Raw genomic sequence first — 20111 nt, forward strand, 5'->3', positions numbered from 1 at the left:
TTTGTTAATTTATTAGTACAAATAATGAAAAAAAATTAAAAGAAAAAGGTAGGTAGAAGTAAAGGAATCTTTGAATTCTTCATATATAGATGGCGCGACTTTCAAGATAATTAAATAACTGAAAATTGATTTTTCTTAACTATGTAAATAATTCGGGTAATGTTTTTATTTATCGAACGATAAGATTTTAAAGTAATAAATTTTACTTTTAGGTAATGTAAAATTTTTTTAATTTTATGTCCATACGTTGAATTGCAAAACGTAAAGTATATATTTGCGTCACATATCCTAATTCATATATATAACATATATATATATATATATATGTATATGTATACAGATGTCGTTTTGCATCGTTACATTGAAGTTATTTCGATGTTCTTTTTCAGAACAAAAATTCGCGCCCAAATGAGTGATAAAAAGCAGCATAAGTGTGTTTTGTGTGATTCCAAATTAAATTCTAAAGAGGAATTACAGGAACATTTTAGGTATTCATATTCAACATTTTAATCTCACAAAGTTTTATAAACAAAACCAATCAACGATCTAGACTATTCTATGATATTATTAAACAATTTATTTTCACATGATGATTGAAAAAATAAATAAAAAATAACGTTATTAATATTAAATATTAATTCTTATTATTTTTTATCACTATAAAAAACTATGTTACCGATTGAGCATTATTATAATTGTATCATTAAATCGTTGTTTTGATTTGAGGTTATCAAATATTTATTGATGAGTATTTATACATATTAATATGTAATTTTATTTTTTTAGAAAACATGCAAATAAAGAAATAGATACTCGTGGACGTCCTGTTAAAAATTGTAAAAATGCCGATACCAAGTGTGATGAGTGTGGTCAATCATTTGACACCATAACTGCAACAATAAGACATAAATTTAAAGTCCATACTAATTCACAAACTAAATTCTATTGTCCCTATTGTGGGAAGCAATTTCCATTAAAAGTAAATAAACTTAAATTCTTTACTTTTTTCATATTTGACTTTATAATAATAATAATAATAACAATTAATTATAAAAGTTCTAATCGAATGTAATACCAAATAATTGTATATATGTTAAGACGCACAGAGATAATCATCAAACATCGCATAACCCAAAAGATAGTGAAAATAAGACTGACCATGCTAAATGTGAGGATTGCAATGTAATATTTTATAATAAAAAAGCATTTAATTATCATCACCGTTCGGTACATAAAAGGTATTTATAGCTATTATTTTAGTACACGTTCGTACTGTTACAAAAAATTTATTAGAAATATATATTCGTTTTTGTATTTTACAGAATGGTGCATATATTTCAACCAATTCTTACTCCACCGCCAAGCAACAAAATTAAACTCAATTCCATGAACGATGCTTTAAGTGTTTACTATTGTCATTTGTGTGGTGCAGAATACATTATTAAATTTAATTTACAACAACATTTAGAACGTGCTCATTCCAAGGTATAAATGACATGATGACATGATTTAAATAGTGTTCTAAATGTATTATTTCTATTTTATAACAGGAAGAAAGAGATGCTGTACCAGACGATTTAATTAAATGTACTATTTGTGCTGCATTATTTAGTAGTAAAAAAGCATATGAGGTTCACAATAGTTATCATCGACCTGATGATTTATATGTAACGTCGGAAGAACAGAGATTGCAGACTGTTACAAAAATTGATCAAGACTTTGATATTAGAAGAGTGGAAGCAGTAGCTAATAAATACGTTACTAAAACTAATACATCCAAGAGACCAGCTAAATATTGGTCTAAGGTATTCACTAATGAATCTATTTTATTGGTGCTTCATTTAATAAATGCTATCAAGTTTGTATATATACATATATACTTAACAAGAATACATAAACATATTTATTAAATATTCTAGCAAGAAAAAATACAAATGTTAAACAAACCTATAAAAGAAGCATACTCGTCGTCTGACAATGATCTTGCTTGTGCTAAGGATTCCAGCGATTCTGAAAGTGATCTTCCTTTAAAGCAAAGATTACTTAGCTAGCAAAGGTCCACATGTAACTTTAAAGTAATTGTATTGACTTTAAATATTGAATTTTTAATTACCATTTAATTATGGTAGATTTTGAAACACATAAAGTAGGGATGCATTTTTGTGAAAGAATATTTTAAAAATCAAAAAACTAAGTTTTACTACATTAAAATAATATTATTTATTTCTTTGTATTCTGAAGAGAAATGCTAGTATAAATATTAAAAATTTAATGTGGGATAAGCACCTATAAGAGCTCACAGTAGCCTAGGGATTAACAATTGCAATTATTTCTGCTAGATATAATTCTTTACTCACCCTTATGAGATAAACTAAAAACCATTTGCATGCTTAGATATTATTTTTTAACAATTTTTCTGAAAATTATTACCAGAGCATATATTTACAGTGTAAGTTCAATTGGTTCAATTACTTTTTGAAATACTATTATATTTATATTGAATGACTAAACAAAACAAAAAAAGATTAGTGCTATGAATATATTTTGTATTTTCTTTTTATGCAAGTGGGTTTATAATATTATAGATTGTATATATATATGACTACATTTTGTAAATAATATTGAATATAAAGCTACGTGTTAAATCTGTATATCAGTATTTCAGTGGTTTTTTTCTTGTTTTAAATATGCACAAACAAAATCATGTATTTGTATCTTTATAAATAGTTGTATATATATAGATATTATTAAATTATAAAGGAATCTACGAAATAGAATAAAACTTAATCGACGATTAGCGTTTTGTGGTTATGGACGGACATTTTAAATCAAAAAAGAAAGAGAAAAAAAATTGTTAATTATTCGTGATTCGATTATTTGATAAATAAATAAATCGTTTTAGAATAAAAGAAACTCGAGAATTATGAAATAATAAATCAAAGAGAAATGATTTTATTTTCATTGATTAGTTAAACTGACTTACGTCGTATACGGAAAAGATGCTGGCGCCATTTTCTGTTATCGGTTTTTACGCGTGTGTATTGCTAGTGTGAAGATCGAATTCTTATCACGTAGTTGCCTAGCGTATTTAATATATTTGTGATTCTTTTAAGTTTTTGATTAGAAAAAAATATAATATGGGCCGTAAAAAGAAGAAGCAGTCTAGACCATGGTGTTGGTATCCTTTGAGAAATAAATGTTCATCTAGAAGCATTTTACGTAATTATATTTTTGGGTTGCACTCATGTATGTGATTCTATTGCACACAGAAATATCTTCTATGAGTAATTTAGATTTGTATATTTTATTTTATTCCCTATTATTATTATTATTATTATTATTATTATTATTATTATTATTATTATTAAATTTTTTATTGATGCTAATAATATTATTATTATTATTAAATTTTTTATTGATGCTAATAATATTATTATTATTATCATCATTATCATTATTGTCATCATTATTATTATTATTTTGGTTATTATTATTATTATTATTATTATTATTATTATTATTATTATTATTATTATTATTATTATTATTATTATTATTATTATTATTAGTTAAGAACGTTTATTATATTATTGTTCAAATTATACAAATCGAATATTAAATACATTCGAGTAACATAAAGACTATATTCACGTAATCCAGTCTTTGTAGAAATCAATATATGTATATTAAATAACGCGTACGTCGCATAAAGGTAACAATTGTAATAATCATTTAAATAGCTTCGTAAGCTACCATTTTTATCATATTGTTATTAGATCTATAAAAAATATATTGTTTTCAAGGCATTTCAAATAAGTTGATATTGTATTAACGTAAGTTCTATTGAATCATATTTTCCTTAACGTTTCTATTTATCAAGGTATTGTAATAGGGAATTTGAAGATGAGAAAATTCTTATTCAGCATCAAAAGGCAAAACATTTTAAGTGCCACATTTGTCATAAGAAATTATATACGGGACCAGGACTAAGTATACATTGTATGCAGGTAATTATGACATTTAATATAATCTTTCTTCTATTTGTATTGTTTATCTATATTATATTATATTATTATTATAGGTACACAAAGAAGCAATAGATAAAGTACCTAACTCATTGCCAAATCGTAGTAATATTGAGATAGAAATATATGGAATGGAAGGTATCCCACCAAACGATGCTAAGGAGCATGAAAGACAACGCAATGGTGGAAGACCTGGATCACCTAGTTCCGGAGAAGATGAACCTATACAAAAGAAGGCTAAACCTGAAGGTTTATTAGGTTCAGCACCAGGAGCTATGCCTACAGGTTCTAGTATAATGTCTGGGGTTATGCAAGGAATGACGACGCATCCTGGTATGCCACCAATGGGTCAATTCCCACCACCTATGCATCATATGATGGGACCTATGGGCCCAGTAGGTCCACCGTTCATGGGACCTGGGTATAATTATTTCTTCAATTATATTTAGAATAGTGTGATTACATATTTAAACCCTTGTATTATCATTTTACTCACTGGTATATTGTTCGTTGTTTATGTGCAGTATGATGCCTGGAATGCCAGGTATGCCACCAGGCATGCAACCACCAGTATCTGGTACATCAATGCCACCAACGAGGCCATTATTCCCAAGTGCTGCAGCTGTGTCAACGGCTGCATCTACGGCTGTGACATCAACCCCATTGGGTACTGATTTTAAACCGATTACATCAGTGGCTGGTGGGTCTATAGGACCAGTCAAGCCAACATTCCCTGCTTATAGTGGTACTGATAGTAGTACCACGTCTAATAGTAACCTTGGTAGTGAACAGAAAGTTAATTTAATTGCGACAACAGGGGCTGCTAGTAAAATTATTCATCCTCCTGAAGATCTCAGTTTAGTAAGTAATTCAAGTACGTCTTCTAGTAATAATAATAATTATAATAAACTATAGTTTCTAACATTTGAAATATGTGCATACATTAGGAAGAAATTAGAGCAAAATTACCAAAATATCAACGCCGACAAACAGCAGAGGAGTCTCGATCGGCGCAGGCTGATGCCAATCAACAGGCTGTGGCGTTGCAACAACAGCAACAACAGCAGCAGCAGCAACAACAGCAACAACAACAGCAGCAACAGCAACAGCAGCAGCAGCAACAACAACAGCAACAAGCAGCTGCTAACGTAGCTGCTGCATTTCAAGATCAACAACAAAGACAGCAAGCAGCATTAAATGCGCTTCAACAACAACAACAACAACAACAACAACAAAGGTTTCAAAGGCCTCCGCAAGCAGTAATGGTACCAGCATCGGCAGCAATGCCTGTGAGCTCAGTTGCTCTTATGGCACCATTAATGCGACCCACAATGACATTAGCTGCACCTGCTCTTATTCATGGAGGTAACATGATGCGACCGCCCCCCATGGGCCTACCACCAGGTAAGTTAACTATTTCTAAATTAAATCTCTGCTCTTATAAAAAAGGACACCTCCTTTTTACTCTAATAAGTTTCTCTGCAAATATTCTCAATTACTTATGTACCCTCATTTTATCGATTTAGAACCCATCAAAGAACATCTCTTAAATACATGAAAATCAAAGGAACATACATATTCTAGATATTTCAAATTAGATTATATTAATCCAAAAAGAAAGGAAATAATCTTTTAAGACAACGTGTCCTATTCTTCTTATTATTATTTTTTGGTTTTTACTATAGTAGATTGTCAGTGTGTTGAGAACAATGTCATTTTTCTTTGGTGGGTTTATCTGATTCACTGCTTTACAAATGAACGGCCTATCCATACAGATATCCCTTTTTCGCTTGAATTTTGTAAATCCATTTAATAACATTAAGATGAATCATGCTGTTTGTAATATATTTATGACAATATATATATGTAATTTGTAATAAAAGGTTATATATATAACCTTTATATACCGAAAGGTATATATATATATATATATATTTTTTTTTTATTACAAATTACTTCAATGATATTGAAGGCTATTAAAAATATAAAATAATAAGGGGGAGAGAAAGAGTTCTTTTCATCTAAGTTATTATTGGAGGTAATACACTTCTGCATTTTTTCATTCACCATTAACGTATATAGCCTTTGGCCCGAACCCAATCAACCCCTTCTCCGTTACTCCAATTTTACTTATTCAAGATAGGAAAGCATGTTATCTATATAAGGAAGAGGTGAAAGAAATTGGAGGGAAGGGGAGGAGAGAAATTGAAAAGAAAAGATGGAAAGGTATTAGATAATGGAAAGGATAAGGGTTTTATTTTTTTATTTTTAATGAGGGTACACTAGAATTGTAGTTTATTTAACAAAAAAAGAAAAAAAATGGGAGAGAGTGAAAAAGAGAGAGAGCGAGAGACAGAAAGAAGTACGACAGTATAAAAAATATTAACGCGCTCGGGATTTATCCGTATGCCAGAATTGATGTCAGCGTGTCTTGTACGTTTACGTTTTAACGGTACGTTTGCAGGGTACCCAGTCACTCCTTGGTGAGTGTTGAACGAACCCAGTCTGGTTACTAAAACCGTGTTTTATACAAGTGCAACAAGGTTGGTCCTTAGCAAATAGCATGCGGTGACATGACCTATATATCATTATATTTATTATTATTTATTATTTATTAATTATTATTAATATTATATTTATTATTACGATTATTATTATTATTACTATTATTATTATTATGATTATTATTAGTTTTATTTATTATGGTCTCACATCATCGTTATATTACTATATATTTATATATATTTCAATATTTCTGTATATTTACATTATTGTCAATGGGCAGGTGGGTCGAGCGGCCAACGAAATAACATCTGTTCCAATTCATTCCACGTCGGGCAGCCACTTTGATTTTGGGACACATCATGAGTCTTTGGATGTGATATACCTCCTCCCGAAACAATAATAGAGTCATTGGTATCAGGAGCACGATTACATTTCAATTATTCAGTCATATTATTACTAATTTATATTCCACAATTATTATTATATTACGTGCGTTTTATATTCGATAAAAGAAACAACAACCAAGCTTTTTTTTTATCAATTGATAGTTCGCTCTATATATTCGGCCGCTCGGCCGGTTTAAATCATATATATATATATATATATATAATATGCATATAATTATATGTATTACATATATATATATATATGTAATTCTTCTTCTTCTTGTTTTTTCATTTTTTATTTTTTTATTTAATTTTCTGGGTTTTGTTTTTAAGTTTCATTAGCTTCTTTTTTATTTACTATTTCGACTTAACCATATTCTTCTTCTTCTTCTTCTTCTTCTTCTTCTTCTTCTTCTTCTTCTTCTTCTTCTTCTTCTTCTTCTTCTTCTTCTTATGACTCACTTGCCATTATCTTGCCAACCGTGTTACCACCATCCTCTCTTCAGTACTACTTAATAGCTTGAAATCCTGGTGTTGTGATATAGTAGTAAAAAGAACTGCTTTTTTGGGCACGGTACTGTTGTTCGAAGCTGTCATTGAAACTAAAACAAAATTATCAAATTCATAGTTCTCTTTACGCTTTACGACTGTCCCTTCCTTCTTCGTCTCTACGTCTCTCCCTGGTTTTTATGTTTATGCTGACTAATATTCTTCTGTAATCATTTCCTACTTATTTTTTTATTCTTTCCGTTTTCTTTTTTATACATTTTATATAGGGAGAATGTCAGGATTATCTAATAACATTAAAAATACATGTTGTCACTAGAAACATTTCTTCTTCTTTTTCTTTTAATTCCAATAGATAATATTTATATTGTTTGTGTAAAAGAAAGAATAATATGAGAGAGAGATAAAAGGAGAGAAAAAGGGAGAAGGGACTTTAAATACCCATCACATTTAATTATAATGTGGTGCGGTTGTTATGGAGAAGATAAATTAATCTAAAGAAATAAAATAATAAAAAAAGAAACACGAAAGAACGAATCTTATGTATTTTCCTCACATCATAGCTTAGCTTTTGTGTCACACGAACACAACTTTGCGTAAGTTAGAACGTCTGACAGTAAGTAAATTATTTTACAATACCCAATATATACTTCTTATATCGATGCGTCTGCTAAGAAGGAATTGTATAATTAATTTTAAGGGGATTTATATTATATATTATATATTATATTTAGATTATATTATTTTCGTTATATATATATATATATATATATATATATATATATTATATGTGAATCGCACAATTGAAATAACTCATTTTTAAAATACATTTAATCTGCATTGAAATATGGCAATATCAATTATATCGATGCTTCCACAGTTAGCTGACAAGTAATTGCAGGAGATAGCACGATTCTTATTAAAATTCTTACGCCTGTGAAAACATTATAGGAGAACATTGTGTAGGAATATTAGCTGGCAGCCGAACAGTAAAAAATAATTAACGGATGACAAACCAATTGTAATAATAATGATATTATTATTATTATTATTATTATTATTATTATTATTATTATTACTACTATTATTATTATTATTGTTATTATTATTCAGTGTATGGTGTGAGGTTTTGTGTGGTACCACCTTTGTCAGTTTGTTGTGATTTGTATTGTGTATGCGGCACACTGCATGCTAAGTTGAGTTCCTCTTATAGTTTGGCAATTCGCATTCATTGAAAGTTGCTAGATAGACGTAGGTGGTCTGCCAACCACAAACCCATATTGGGTGTATATCGTAGTTATAGACAAATCTACTTTTGATCGTTTTTACTTTATGGTTGAGAAATATACATATATATATATATATATATGATTCAAATTGAAGTGTAAGCTGTAAGAAAATATATATATATATATATATATATATATATATATATATATATATATATAATTAATTTTGTTGTCCTCTTCTAATTATTGATAAATATTACTATGCTTAGCTACTTTTTTCAAAATGCAATGCCCAATTTATATTGGATATTATTAAAAACTAATAATAATGTTTAAAAGAAATAATAATTTAATATATTAGAATTACAATAAGTAAAAATAATATTTTGGATCGGCTGTCAGTCAACTTCCTGTTCGACAAAGTAAGAGTTCGCTTGAGAAGTGCTCAGAGTTATTGATAAATGTTGCGAACGAATACCACGAATCGTACTCAATATTTACCATAATATCTGACATTTCTCTTGCCGTTAATCTTACCTCTGAACAATGCACGGTCTCCTAAAAATATTAACAAAAAAAAAGATGATAATACCAAAGAAAACTTTATAGGAGAGTATAATAATAATAATATAAGAATTTTTCATTTGAATTGGACATATGTGTACGCACACTCAAGGCGTAAGTAGTTGCACAGAGTTGTGTACAAATGAAAAGAAATTAAATAAAATTTATAATAGTAAAAATATATATACATACACAATTATACACATACATAAATATAAAGATGAAAATGATTGGTATCAAGGAATGCTGACAATTTGATATGTTTTGCAGGGATGATAGGAGCATTACCACCGGGTGCTATGCATCCGGCATTTGCAGCTCCAATGGGATTCCCTGGTGCACCGATGTTGGCGCCAATGATGCATCCACGCTTTAGATGATCGCCTCCTGTGGACGGGCCCACTCCACCATTGCACTTTGTGCTATGGGCTCGCCCCTAAAATCATATTAGGGTTCGGACCGAACTTTTTGACCGACAGAAGATTAAATGAAGATGAAGATGAAGACGAAGATGAAAATGAAAATAGGAGAAGCAGCACACCCGCTAAATACCTTATGTCTCTTGCGTGGAATACAGTTCATCATCGAACCGGGCCCACGCCTGCACTTGACGTATCCTGTCCCACGAAGCTTACACGAAGTTAGCAAAATCTTTGTTTTTTATTATATCATTGACGATAAAGACCCACGACGCATCTATACGTTAGTGCCTGAGGGAGTAATAACTCTTTTACTATTATTATTATTACCTATTATTATTATTATTATTATTATTATTATTATTATTATTATTATTATTATTATTATTATTATTATTATTATTATTATGATCATTATTATCATCATCATTATCATTATCATTATCACCTTGACCGTGAAGGAAACGGTTGGAACTATTTTCTGTTTTTTCTTTTTTTAAACTTCCTCTGCGTGTCTCGTTAAGTAAAAACTAAACAAAATCATTATGGGGTTATCTTTCTGTTTTCTTTTTTTTTTCCCCATCATCTTCTGTTTTCTAATTGCTTGAATTTTGCTTACTTAGATTTATAATGTATTTATCTATTATTATTATTGTTGTTGTTGTTATTACTATTGTTTTATAATTCCTCTTTCTCTAAATTATCTATATTATATATCTATTATCTTTATCCATTATTTTAAAAAACAACTAAATCTCTATATTTACAATTATCTATACTATCGTAGATAAACATATTTAACGAAAGAACAGAAGTTGTTAATTATTAATTGATGAATACTTTTTGAGTTATTGATCGACACACACTGAGTGAGTTTATTTTATGCATAACTTAATACGATGTGAATATACATATTTTCTAGAAAATATATGTTCAGCTTGTGAATCTGTTGAACAGGGTGGGATGGAATGGGGTGAAATAGAATTGAGGTTAATCTAATAGGAATTTTCAGTCATGCTTTAAATGAAATATGCTTGTACATATAAATTATTAGATTTTTAGTTTCGACCGTTTCCACATAGGGCAAAATAATAAAATTCAATTGAAACAAGTAAACTAAACACCTCAGTCACTATACGCCAGTGTCCTAATGGAGAGACGCGATATCGCGGATGGGTGGCGCTTCACGCTGCAGCTGGGGATGATTAATTATAAAGAAAAAAAAGAAATAAAATGAAGAAATCGTATGAAGAAATCGTAGAAAAAAAAGAAAGGAAAATAGAAAGAGAGAGAGAGAAAGAGAGAGATTATTACAATAACTATCTATTTAATTTATATGTAAATTTCTTTTTCTTTTCTCTTTTTTGAGTTATATATTATATATTATTATTATTATTATTATTATTATTATTATTATTATTATTATTATTATTATTATTATTAAAAGAAAAATAAAAAAAGCAAAAGAAGAAAAAAGATAATCAATGAATTTGAAAGGGAGAAAGAGAGAGAGTTTGAGAATGAAATAGAGAGAGACAGAGAGAGAGAGAGAGAGAGAGAGAGAAACAGGAAATAATAATGAAAGACTAAAAAAAATTCAATTCTCAAAAGCTCAACTTATTTCTATGTTCTATGACAAATTCGTTGATATACTCTTATGTGATCCGATAAATTGATTGTATGACATTTTAAAGAGTAATAGTTAAAATACTAGCCGCAGTGTGAAGACTCTGTCGCCTCAGGTTAGTCTGTCGTATAAATTTTAATTTGTTAAAATGATTCAGGTCGAGTTGAAATACTCTTGCCGCCATTCTTTCTTTTCTTTTTTCTTTCAGCCTTTTTTTCCTATATTTTATATATATATACAACACTAATAACAATAATAAATAATAATAAAAACAATAATAGTAATAAAATATAAAAGATAGAACTAGAATCGGCTTTTGATCATGATGATCAGATTTGTATAAATAATTAGTACCAGGCAGTAGTAATCGACTCGACTTGAGATAGTCCTTTCCTTTGCAAGGAACATTTTGGTGACGCATGAGTGAGTGGTAAGTACGGAGGGTGCCTACAAAACAAAAACAAAAGGAAAAAGAAAGATAAAAAGTAATTCAAACGTATATATATATATATATATATATATATATATATATATATATATATATATATATATATATATATATATATTAAAAGAAACAAAATAAGAGAAAGATAATGAACATCGGCTCTCTACACTCGACTCAAGTCGTATTGTCCACTCTTATCCTTTGCCGTTTCTATTTAAAAATCGGCCAAACTTGATCGTGAAGTATCGGATTTAATTATTTGTCTCATCATTCTCTCAATCATCTGTCCTGCTTCTACTACTTACTATTACTACTACTATTACTGCTACTATTACTATTACTATTACTATTACTACTATCACTACTACTACTACTATTTTCGTAGAAACAAATTTCAAAGGAAAATAGACCTCTCTTCTCAATTCCAATTTCATATTCTCTATCTTAATTAGAAAAAAAAGACAAAAAACAATAATTTGTAATTTTTCTATTTTTCTGCATTGCTCTATCAATTATTAATTATTTTATTTTCTTTTTATTTTTTGAATATTTTATTAGTCTCCATCTTTCTTTCTTCAAGGTGCTATTGATAGCATTAGTATATGTGTGTGTACATATATATATTGATTGATTGATTGAATTGTTGAAAAAAAACTGATACTTCACATAAACAAAAACAAGAAAATGTTGAAATCTTGTAATTGTCGGTGCACAGTTTTATGCTTCAGAATACATCCACACATTATGCATACATACATACATACATACATACATACATACATACATACATACATACATACATACATACATACATACATACATACATACATACATACATACATACATACATACATACATACATACATACATACATACATACATACATACATACATACATACATACATACATACATACATACATACATACATACATACATACATACATACATACATACATACATACATACATACATACATACATACATACATACATACATACATACATACATACATACATACATACATACATACATACATACATACATACATACATACATACATACATACATACATACATACATACATACATACATACATACATACATACATACATACATACATACATACATACATACATACATACATACATACATACATACATACATACATACATACATACATACATACATACATACATACATACATACATACATACATACATACATACATACATACATACATACATACATACATACATACATACATACATACATACATACATACATACATACATACATACATACATACATACATACATACATACATACATACATACATACATACATACATACATACATACATACATACATACATACACACACACACACTTAAACACACTATGTTTTTAGTAACATAGTGATTATAGTCGTTAACGTATTTTCTTCCTAGTTATGTGTCCTATGATATTTTAGCCAAAACAAGAAAAAAAGAAAGAGAGAGAAAGAGAATGAGAATAGACAAAATTTTCATTTTGCTTTAAAAAGAAAAAAAAAAGTCAAAAGAAAAGAAAGAAAGGACAAACGTGCCCATAATAAAAATATTTGCATATACGTACATATGTGCGCCTACATAAAAATGATTTTTTAAAAGGAAAATTTCTCTCATTTCCTCCGTCGAATTTCGAATTTTTTATACATTTGCTGCTTTCAGAAAACGAAGTTGACACGGTTTACGTATCGCAAAAGCGTGGCGAAGACTGTGCAAGAGGAGCTGCTGCCGAAATTCATGTATAAATGAAAGAGAGAGATAGAGAAATATTCAATTAAAATACAATAAAATAAAATAAAAAATAGAACAAGAGAAAAATCATTTTGAATGTTTAAGTGAAATTTCAAATAGAAAATTTGATATATATCTTGAAATTTAAGAAAGAATTATGTATCTAAATATATTTGAGCGTGTTATAATGGAATTAGTTTTTTTTTCTTTTCTTTTTTTTTTAAATTATTATTATTAATATACATTCTTTATATCTCGTTGTTGTGTTAAGTTAATCGTCAGTAGGCACCCTGTTTGTCTCTCTTTTTCAATTTTGAGTTTCTCAGCTATAGTATACTCCGACTAAAACGAATTCTTGAAAGTGCATATCCGCGCCGTGTATACAACACGTGTACGTACCTAAATCTACGCATCGTTATTATATACTTTATTTTTCAGGGATTGTTTTGCCGAATTATCGGACTCCTTTTAACTTTGTTTTTTTTTTTTCAATTTCATTTCCTCTTTCCTCTTTCTCCCCTTTATGTTTCTTCCATCTTTCATCTTCCCAATTCAAAAATTGCCGCCTGAGAGTCACGTGGTATCTAGCAGATACGCGCGGGAATACTCTCCTCATTTGATTTGCGAACAGTTTATTTCTCGTATTCGGCAAATCAGTTTATTCTCTCTTTTCTTTCTTTCTTTCTTTTTTGTTTTGTTTTTAGATTCGGCAGGACAGTCTGATGGCAGAATTTTTGGACATGTAGAAGTTCTGTTATTTATTGAGTGTCATATTATAGACTGTTCCGAATAAAGACGTTCTGTGGAAAGCTCTACAAAATTGGGCATAATCTGCTTTTCTGGGATAGATACGTTATGTTATTTGTTAATTAATATTTTATTATTATTATTTCTTTTCTTATTTTTCATCATTTTAATTTCACGTACAATTATATGTAAATGAGCTCGAAATTTATACGTATGTATCTGAATATGTTTGAAATATTTTTATATATCTCTTGAATTTTTTTTTGAACGAGTAAGGGTATAAAAATGAAAAAAAAAAAAACAATTCGTTTCGTTTCATCCCAGAATGGCGGGCGATAGCCATATATTGTTTCAACCAATCACAGCTCTCACCGCTGTTGGACCTTACCGGTCCCTTGCCTCAAGGCAGGCGATTGTTTGGACCTACCGTCTTGGTCTCGAGGTACCCATCATCTTCCCAATTTTATTAGCCAACAAATTCTTTTTACGATAGAGAAAAAAAGAAACAGATTTGTAAATATAGATATTACACAACAGAGAGATAATTATACAAATAATGAAAAACGCAGTAGCAACGTGAGAATAATTTAGATGTAATATCATAATATCTATTGTATTTTCATGTTGCGCATCACCCGAAGAAAGGAAGAGATCAGACGATGATGATGATGCGATTATGAAAAGAATATATATATATATATGTGTGTGTGTGTGTGTATGTATATATACATATATACTTTTGGGCAGAAATAAAATCTGGGAATTCCGTGGTCCTCGGTGCCATGGGCGCGTGGCTGGACCGAGAAACAATATTAATCGTTATAGATAATGAGTCACGGGTAAATTGTATTAACCGAATCGATCGTTTGGAATTTATCGATACGAATGGGTCACTTGTAATTTATTTATCATCATTCACATTTAATGATTAGATCTGATTTACACTTCTCATCTAAAGAAGATAGCTTAAGTATACTATCTTTTAATTTATCAAAGTTTTACATTTCGAATGAATGTGATATAAAAAACATAACGAGATTAGAATATGTAGTTCGTTAAAAACAAGTTACATTGTATTTTTATTGATTAATTTATTCCATACTTTAATATCAGATTAGGGTAAGAACTCAATTGTATCGAAAATTCCTATCGTTCGTAGAATGCTTAGCTGGCTCTGTGTGTTATATCGATACGTTAATGTATCTTACGTTACGCAAGGACCCCTTACATTTTCCTATTTCCTTATTTCGCTAATAATGTATTTACACTTGGTGATAGCGGATGCACGATTCGCTCGAGGGGGATCGCTTTGCTCGAAGAAACCGGTAACACGGTGCCTCTTTGTCATCCTAATATTTTTATCCATCCGGTTCGATTCTTGTACGAATTTAAAGTGCCAATTAGAAATGATCATTTGTTTTTTTATTATCGTTATAATTACAAGTCATAACGTTTTTTGAAACACGTTTTTATTCAGTTTTGTAAAACATAAAAATCGTTCTACTTCTTCTTTTTCTTTTATCTATAATAAATTCGTAGATTTGTAATATGAAAATTAAAAAGAAAAAGTCTTTGAAAATGATTGCACTTTATCTTTGTACGGATCGTCCGCAAAAATTCTAGAAGTAGTCTCTATACTCTTCTACAGCATTGTTGTTTTCAGCCGACTGCGTAGCGGACAGAATGTCGAAGAAAAAGAAATGTTTAAAAAAAGAAAAGAAAAAAAAGAAAAAAGAAGGAAAATAAATTGAAACAAAAAAAAAAAAAGAAAAAAGAAAAGAAAAAATATAAAAAGAAATGAAGAGATAACACTTTGGAACGTGTATCTCAATTATAAAATTCAATAAATAAATGAAGATTGTTCACAATATTATATTGAAATGGACAACGTTGTTCTGCGATCAATGCAAATAAAATTTGTATTGTTCTTTTTAATGTTTTTCTAATTAATTTGTTTGAAAGGAAGAAATGATTTCTTTGATCGCAGAAAAGCCAGTTTCATAAATCTATTAAAACCCTGTAATAAAAAAATTATTTCATATCCAAATCCACGTTGTTATCCATGTAGAAAATAATAATAGGAATCATTTAAAGATTTAATCAAAGGATAAAGTTGTAAACGTCAACAAACGATTTGTCTTATTTTATTTTTTTATTATTATTCCTTTATTGATTCATTTATTTCGTTTAAAAAGTTTACCAAAGTTAGCTGACATATGAGCCAGCTGCGAAAGCGATAAATATGAAGGAGAGAAGAGAAGGGTTTTTTCAGCATTAATAAATTATACTTAATGAAGATTCGTTGTTGTTTAAGAACGTACTTAAGTATTTTGTGTTTTTGTCACCGAGGTTGAATTGTGGCAGTTTGTTTGCAGAAGACTTAGAGATATCTATAGATTGACGAAGAAGAGAGAAAAAAGAAAAAACAAATTAGATTAAAAAAAAATATACATATATATATTAAAAATCTGATACTTATTAGTATCAGAGAAAGAGATAAAAGCAAAGAAGGAATAATTCGTTAAACGAATTTGAACGAACATTGATTTGACTTATAATAATACCTAAAAGCAACGAGAGAGATTGCTATGTTTTCCCAATTAGTTGTTCTCTGTACGTTCTCGTAGTAGTTTGTCATAATTCTCGTTACATTAAATCCAAACCCACAAAGGTGTAACGCTGTCGAAGTTGAAGACATCCGGTTGACCCATAATGTGTGAAATATTTGGAAATGATTTAGACCATTGAAAGGGGGATGTTAATTCGTTGAAATGAACCGGACCAGAAGTAGCCTCGAATATTTCCAATCCATTCAGATCGGCGGCTATTATTTTACTGTCGATGACACCCATTGGTAACGGCGGCTTCTCCAAGTCACCTCTATAAGTTCGGATTTGAGATAAATTCAAATGATAAGTTTCATTAATATTCTCTAGAGTGGACGACTTCTCTTCTTGGCTGCTGTAGCCACCTCGCATAAAATTTCTGACATGTTCCATTATGGTAACGTTCTCTTGCAACTGCATCAAATAACGTCTCCTTGCTAATAGATCATCCTCGTTGATAATACCAGCAGCTTTCTTGATCTCTTGGGAATATGGTAAACCAGTACAAAGGACAACACCGCTATCGGTCAAATTTTGCGTAAAATCGGCAACGTGAGTGATACTTCCTAATTGTTCGATTAACCAGACGTTGGCGGATCTTGGTTCGTATGTAATCAATTGGTGCATCAAATTCACACCATTTTGAGAAGTTAAAATTTTAGACCATGATTTGCCATCCGTTGCTAAACGATTTGCTGCCATTACTCTGATGGATGACATTACCTGATGGAATAATAATAAATATTTTATATACTTATAATTTATAATGTATAATAATGTTACAAGTTTTTTCACAGAACCGTACTTGATTTTTCAGACTGGCAAAATCCCAAGGATCACGAGTTGGAACTGACAATGGCGTACCAGCAACTATCAACTCTCGATTTTCAGATGTCATTAAATAAAACTCATCATGCGAGGAAAGCGCTCCGGGATATGAGGACATGATGATCGATTTAGTTGGTATTAGCGCTACATTTTTTGACGCTGGCAATACATGATAATTGAATTTGTATCTTTTCAAGAGTCTCAACATTTTGGCGTATCTGAAAAAGAACACGAATTAGGCAAGTTTTTTGATTCTTCATTAAACAAAAAATTGTTCAATCGTTGATTATATACCCACGATTTATTTTATTTTATTTTTTTTACTTAATCCTTGCTGCATAAAATCGTCAGAGTTTGATTAATTTGTTCTTTTTAATAACGACAGTTACGTCAATGGTAAATAATTGATACTTACGGTGCAGCAGTGTTATGTCCAATTGCAATAAGTGGTTTCTTATTTTCTCTGGCAAGTGCTTTAAGAAATATCATGCCTTTTTCGCCGATCGATATATTCGTCTTATTGATCAATGTTAAATCATCGTACGATAAATCAGAAACCATTGCCAGCCAAAGAAAATCTTCCGTTTGTATTTCTGCCGTTTGACGACTGCGACGTACCGCAAAACTCCAACCAGCTTTCAAACCATCCAATTGTGCATAAAACAATTGTACCTTGAACAACAAGATTATCGAGTAAAATTATTAATTACGTGGGATAATAAACGAGATAAAATTATTTTATTTATGTTAATAATACGCACCATATGCCAAAACGGGTCCTTAGATTTCAACAACTCAGCACGCTCGCGTATCACAGCTGTATTTTCCTGAAGATACCGTCGTGATTTGCTACATTCGATTGGATTTTTATTGCATATTACATTGATGGTGTTGTACCAATGATGGTGTATCAATTGCCACGTTAAACTACCTTCCAAAAGGCCTGCCGCATATGCTTGTACTGTGTCCGGATATTTTGCCGATGTTTCAATTTCAATGATGGACCACCTGTGTTAATAATAATTTTTTTCAAGGTATAGAAAATAAGATAATTACTTTTATATTTATCACATTGTCCAATTAATTTTGTATGTCTCAATACCAAGAAAAAGTTTGATGTTTAATACTAAACCGGTCGTATGATCGGGTCAATAACGGAATGCAGAATTTGATGAAATATTTTGTCAAAAGAAAAAACAAATTAAAAAATAAACAAATCGGTCATGCGATACGTTTAGCATTTATTGGAAGAAAGTGTATTTTAATTAAGAATGAGATCTTATTTTAATAATCAATTACTATTCCTTTTTAAAAGATTTTTTAGCAAACTTTTGATTTCAGAGATTGTAAGATAAGACTAAGAATTATTGGGATACCATGGTACAAGGAGAAACAAAATGTAGACAAACCCATTTTCTAAAATTCCAGTCTTGTAATATGCACGTGCGGCATTTAATGAAATAGCAGTAAGATCATTGCCTTGGCCCCAAAAGTCAATACGGTATCCTCCCTTGTGATTCCACGACACAGTTGCTGAGTATGTCCCATCTTTCTCAACACTGTAAGTAAACAATATAATTAAAGAACAAAAGTTAAAAAGTATCTCACGATATTTGATATATATTATCTTCAAACTTCATCGTGATGCACGCGAAGTTTCTTTCTGCAATTCACAATCTCTGAGTATGCAATTTATTTCAAAAATGTCTTTGCTAAGCTTTATTTATTTGAGCGAGTAATTTGTATTTCAATATTCTTTTTTACTTTTAATTTAATTTAAAAAAAAAATGAATGTAATTTTTTGATAATTATTAATTTTGAATAGAAACTTGTTTTATAAATTTATTTTAATATAATAACTTACTGTCCAAATTCACCAAGAATGATGGCGCCGACGCCAAGAAGGGCGACGGCAACAAGAATGTACGTGGAGATGCGCGTTTGCAGCCAAGAAGCGCCCACTACCTTCAGCATGGCTCATCGGTAAGCTAAGCACCTTGGTAACGAAGAAAAGAAAAAGGTGGAAGGCACGAGTTTCGCGTTCTCAACCCATCGATTACAGAAGCCTGCTCTGTGGCCTCTTCTAGTGCTCTTAGAAGTTGCCGGTACGCGCGTATCTTCTTTTCACTATATAATAAATAAATACAAATAATCATATACAATTTCATTCAAAATAATTCAAGTATAAAAAAAGAAAGTAGGGACGAGTAATTATAATATGAAATTGAAATATGATCGGTAGTTTAGATCCGATATGATATTGGTTTTTGAAGAACGGGAAAAGATAAGAACGCGTTGAGATTACTTGGACACGATTAGTAAAATGAATGGATGACCCGTACAGATAAACAAAACCGCACGCTATTGACTTAAACAGGCTATAAAATAAAATATAATTGAAAAAATCAATAAATGAAAAGCATATAACACTGTTTATGACAGTG

General features: G+C 29.9%; 3 protein-coding genes and 2 long non-coding RNA genes across 13 annotated transcripts; 3 read left to right on the forward strand and 2 right to left on the reverse strand.

Moving 5' to 3' along the window:
• Positions 1 to 93: 93 nt before the first annotated feature.
• Positions 94 to 2659, forward strand: LOC107070955 (uncharacterized). Of its 3 annotated transcripts, none has more exons than XM_089173813.1 (7): positions 94 to 212; positions 390 to 488; positions 787 to 979; positions 1099 to 1238; positions 1323 to 1485; positions 1551 to 1805; positions 1920 to 2659. In XM_089173813.1, exons 2-7 carry the CDS (start codon positions 409 to 411, stop codon positions 2049 to 2051), a joined length of 963 nt encoding a protein of 320 aa, XP_089029939.1. In that variant the 5' UTR covers positions 94 to 212; positions 390 to 408; the 3' UTR covers positions 2052 to 2659. The 3 variants fall into 3 exon arrangements, with proteins under 3 accessions (XP_089029939.1, XP_015185017.1, XP_089029938.1); XM_015329531.2 differs by lacking the exon at positions 94 to 212 and adding an exon at positions 243 to 261; XM_089173812.1 differs by lacking the exon at positions 94 to 212 and having other exon boundaries at positions 293 to 488.
• LOC107070956 (uncharacterized) lies at positions 754 to 3124 on the reverse strand. Its single transcript, XR_016177002.1, has 3 exons — positions 2984 to 3124; positions 1948 to 2025; positions 754 to 890 (listed from the first exon to the last, which is right to left on the reverse strand). It is a non-coding gene; the product is annotated as an uncharacterized LOC107070956 (long non-coding RNA).
• Positions 2996 to 16103, forward strand: BuGZ (Bub3 interacting GLEBS and Zinc finger domain protein). Of its 6 annotated transcripts, none has more exons than XR_001476344.2 (7): positions 2997 to 3178; positions 3881 to 4007; positions 4082 to 4446; positions 4550 to 4886; positions 4973 to 5429; positions 6490 to 6568; positions 6811 to 7956. XR_001476344.2 is itself a non-coding variant. In XM_089173811.1 (6 exons), exons 1-6 carry the CDS (start codon positions 3138 to 3140, stop codon positions 6873 to 6875), a joined length of 1392 nt encoding a protein of 463 aa, XP_089029937.1. In that variant the 5' UTR covers positions 2997 to 3137; the 3' UTR covers positions 6876 to 7956. The 6 variants fall into 6 exon arrangements, 3 of the variants coding, with proteins under 3 accessions (XP_089029937.1, XP_015185016.1, XP_015185015.1); XR_016176999.1 differs by lacking the exons at positions 6490 to 6568; positions 6811 to 7956 and adding exons at positions 9487 to 9856; positions 13418 to 16103 and having other exon boundaries at positions 2998 to 3178; XR_016176998.1 differs by having other exon boundaries at positions 2996 to 3178; positions 4973 to 6568; positions 6811 to 6950.
• A 263-nt stretch (positions 16104 to 16366) lies between these two features.
• lama (phospholipase B domain containing lamina ancestor) lies at positions 16367 to 19673 on the reverse strand. Of its 2 annotated transcripts, XR_016176997.1 has the most exons (7): positions 19532 to 19673; positions 19077 to 19226; positions 18429 to 18675; positions 18083 to 18339; positions 17645 to 17885; positions 16798 to 17562; positions 16367 to 16623 (listed from the first exon to the last, which is right to left on the reverse strand). XR_016176997.1 is itself a non-coding variant. In XM_089173807.1 (6 exons), exons 1-6 carry the CDS (start codon positions 19639 to 19641, stop codon positions 16885 to 16887), a joined length of 1683 nt encoding a protein of 560 aa, XP_089029933.1. In that variant the 5' UTR covers positions 19642 to 19673; the 3' UTR covers positions 16367 to 16884. The 2 variants fall into 2 exon arrangements, 1 of the variants encoding a protein (XP_089029933.1); XM_089173807.1 differs by having other exon boundaries at positions 16367 to 17562.
• Positions 18564 to 19686, forward strand: LOC149032179 (uncharacterized). The gene is made up of 3 exons (XR_016177000.1): positions 18564 to 18701; positions 19009 to 19228; positions 19549 to 19686. It is a non-coding gene; the product is annotated as an uncharacterized LOC149032179 (long non-coding RNA).
• Positions 19687 to 20111: the final 425 nt, after the last annotated feature.

Source organism: Polistes dominula, unplaced genomic scaffold, assembly GCF_049000335.1.
Source record: "Polistes dominula isolate Pdom_NZ unplaced genomic scaffold, Pdom_raw_medaka contig_75, whole genome shotgun sequence".
NCBI lineage: Eukaryota > Metazoa > Arthropoda > Insecta > Hymenoptera > Vespidae > Polistes > Polistes dominula.

Excerpts from the sequence above, each read along its gene's own strand:
- BuGZ (XM_015329529.2), top strand. The coding sequence starts at position 3,138 with ATGGGCCGTAAAAAGAAGAAGCAGTCTAGACCATGGTGTTG. Across the intron at positions 3,179-3,880 it reads CAGTCTAGACCATGGTGTTG|GTATTGTAATAGGGAATTTG; the intron begins GTATCCTTTGAG and ends CTATTTATCAAG. Across the intron at positions 4,008-4,081 it reads TAAGTATACATTGTATGCAG|GTACACAAAGAAGCAATAGA; the intron begins GTAATTATGACA and ends TTATTATTATAG.
- LOC107070955 (XM_089173812.1), top strand. The coding sequence starts at position 325 with ATGTATATGTATACAGATGTCGTTTTGCATCGTTACATTGAAGTTATT. Across the intron at positions 980-1,098 it reads GGAAGCAATTTCCATTAAAA|ACGCACAGAGATAATCATCA; the intron begins GTAAATAAACTT and ends ATATATGTTAAG. Across the intron at positions 1,486-1,550 it reads TAGAACGTGCTCATTCCAAG|GAAGAAAGAGATGCTGTACC; the intron begins GTATAAATGACA and ends ATTTTATAACAG.
- lama (XM_089173807.1), bottom strand. The coding sequence starts at position 19,641 with ATGCTGAAGGTAGTGGGCGCTTCTTGGCTGCAAACGCGCATCTCCACG. Across the intron at positions 18,676-19,076 it reads ACTGGAATTTTAGAAAATGG|GTGGTCCATCATTGAAATTG; the intron begins GTTTGTCTACAT and ends TTATTAACACAG. Across the intron at positions 17,886-18,082 it reads GGACATAACACTGCTGCACC|ATACGCCAAAATGTTGAGAC; the intron begins GTAAGTATCAAT and ends GTTCTTTTTCAG.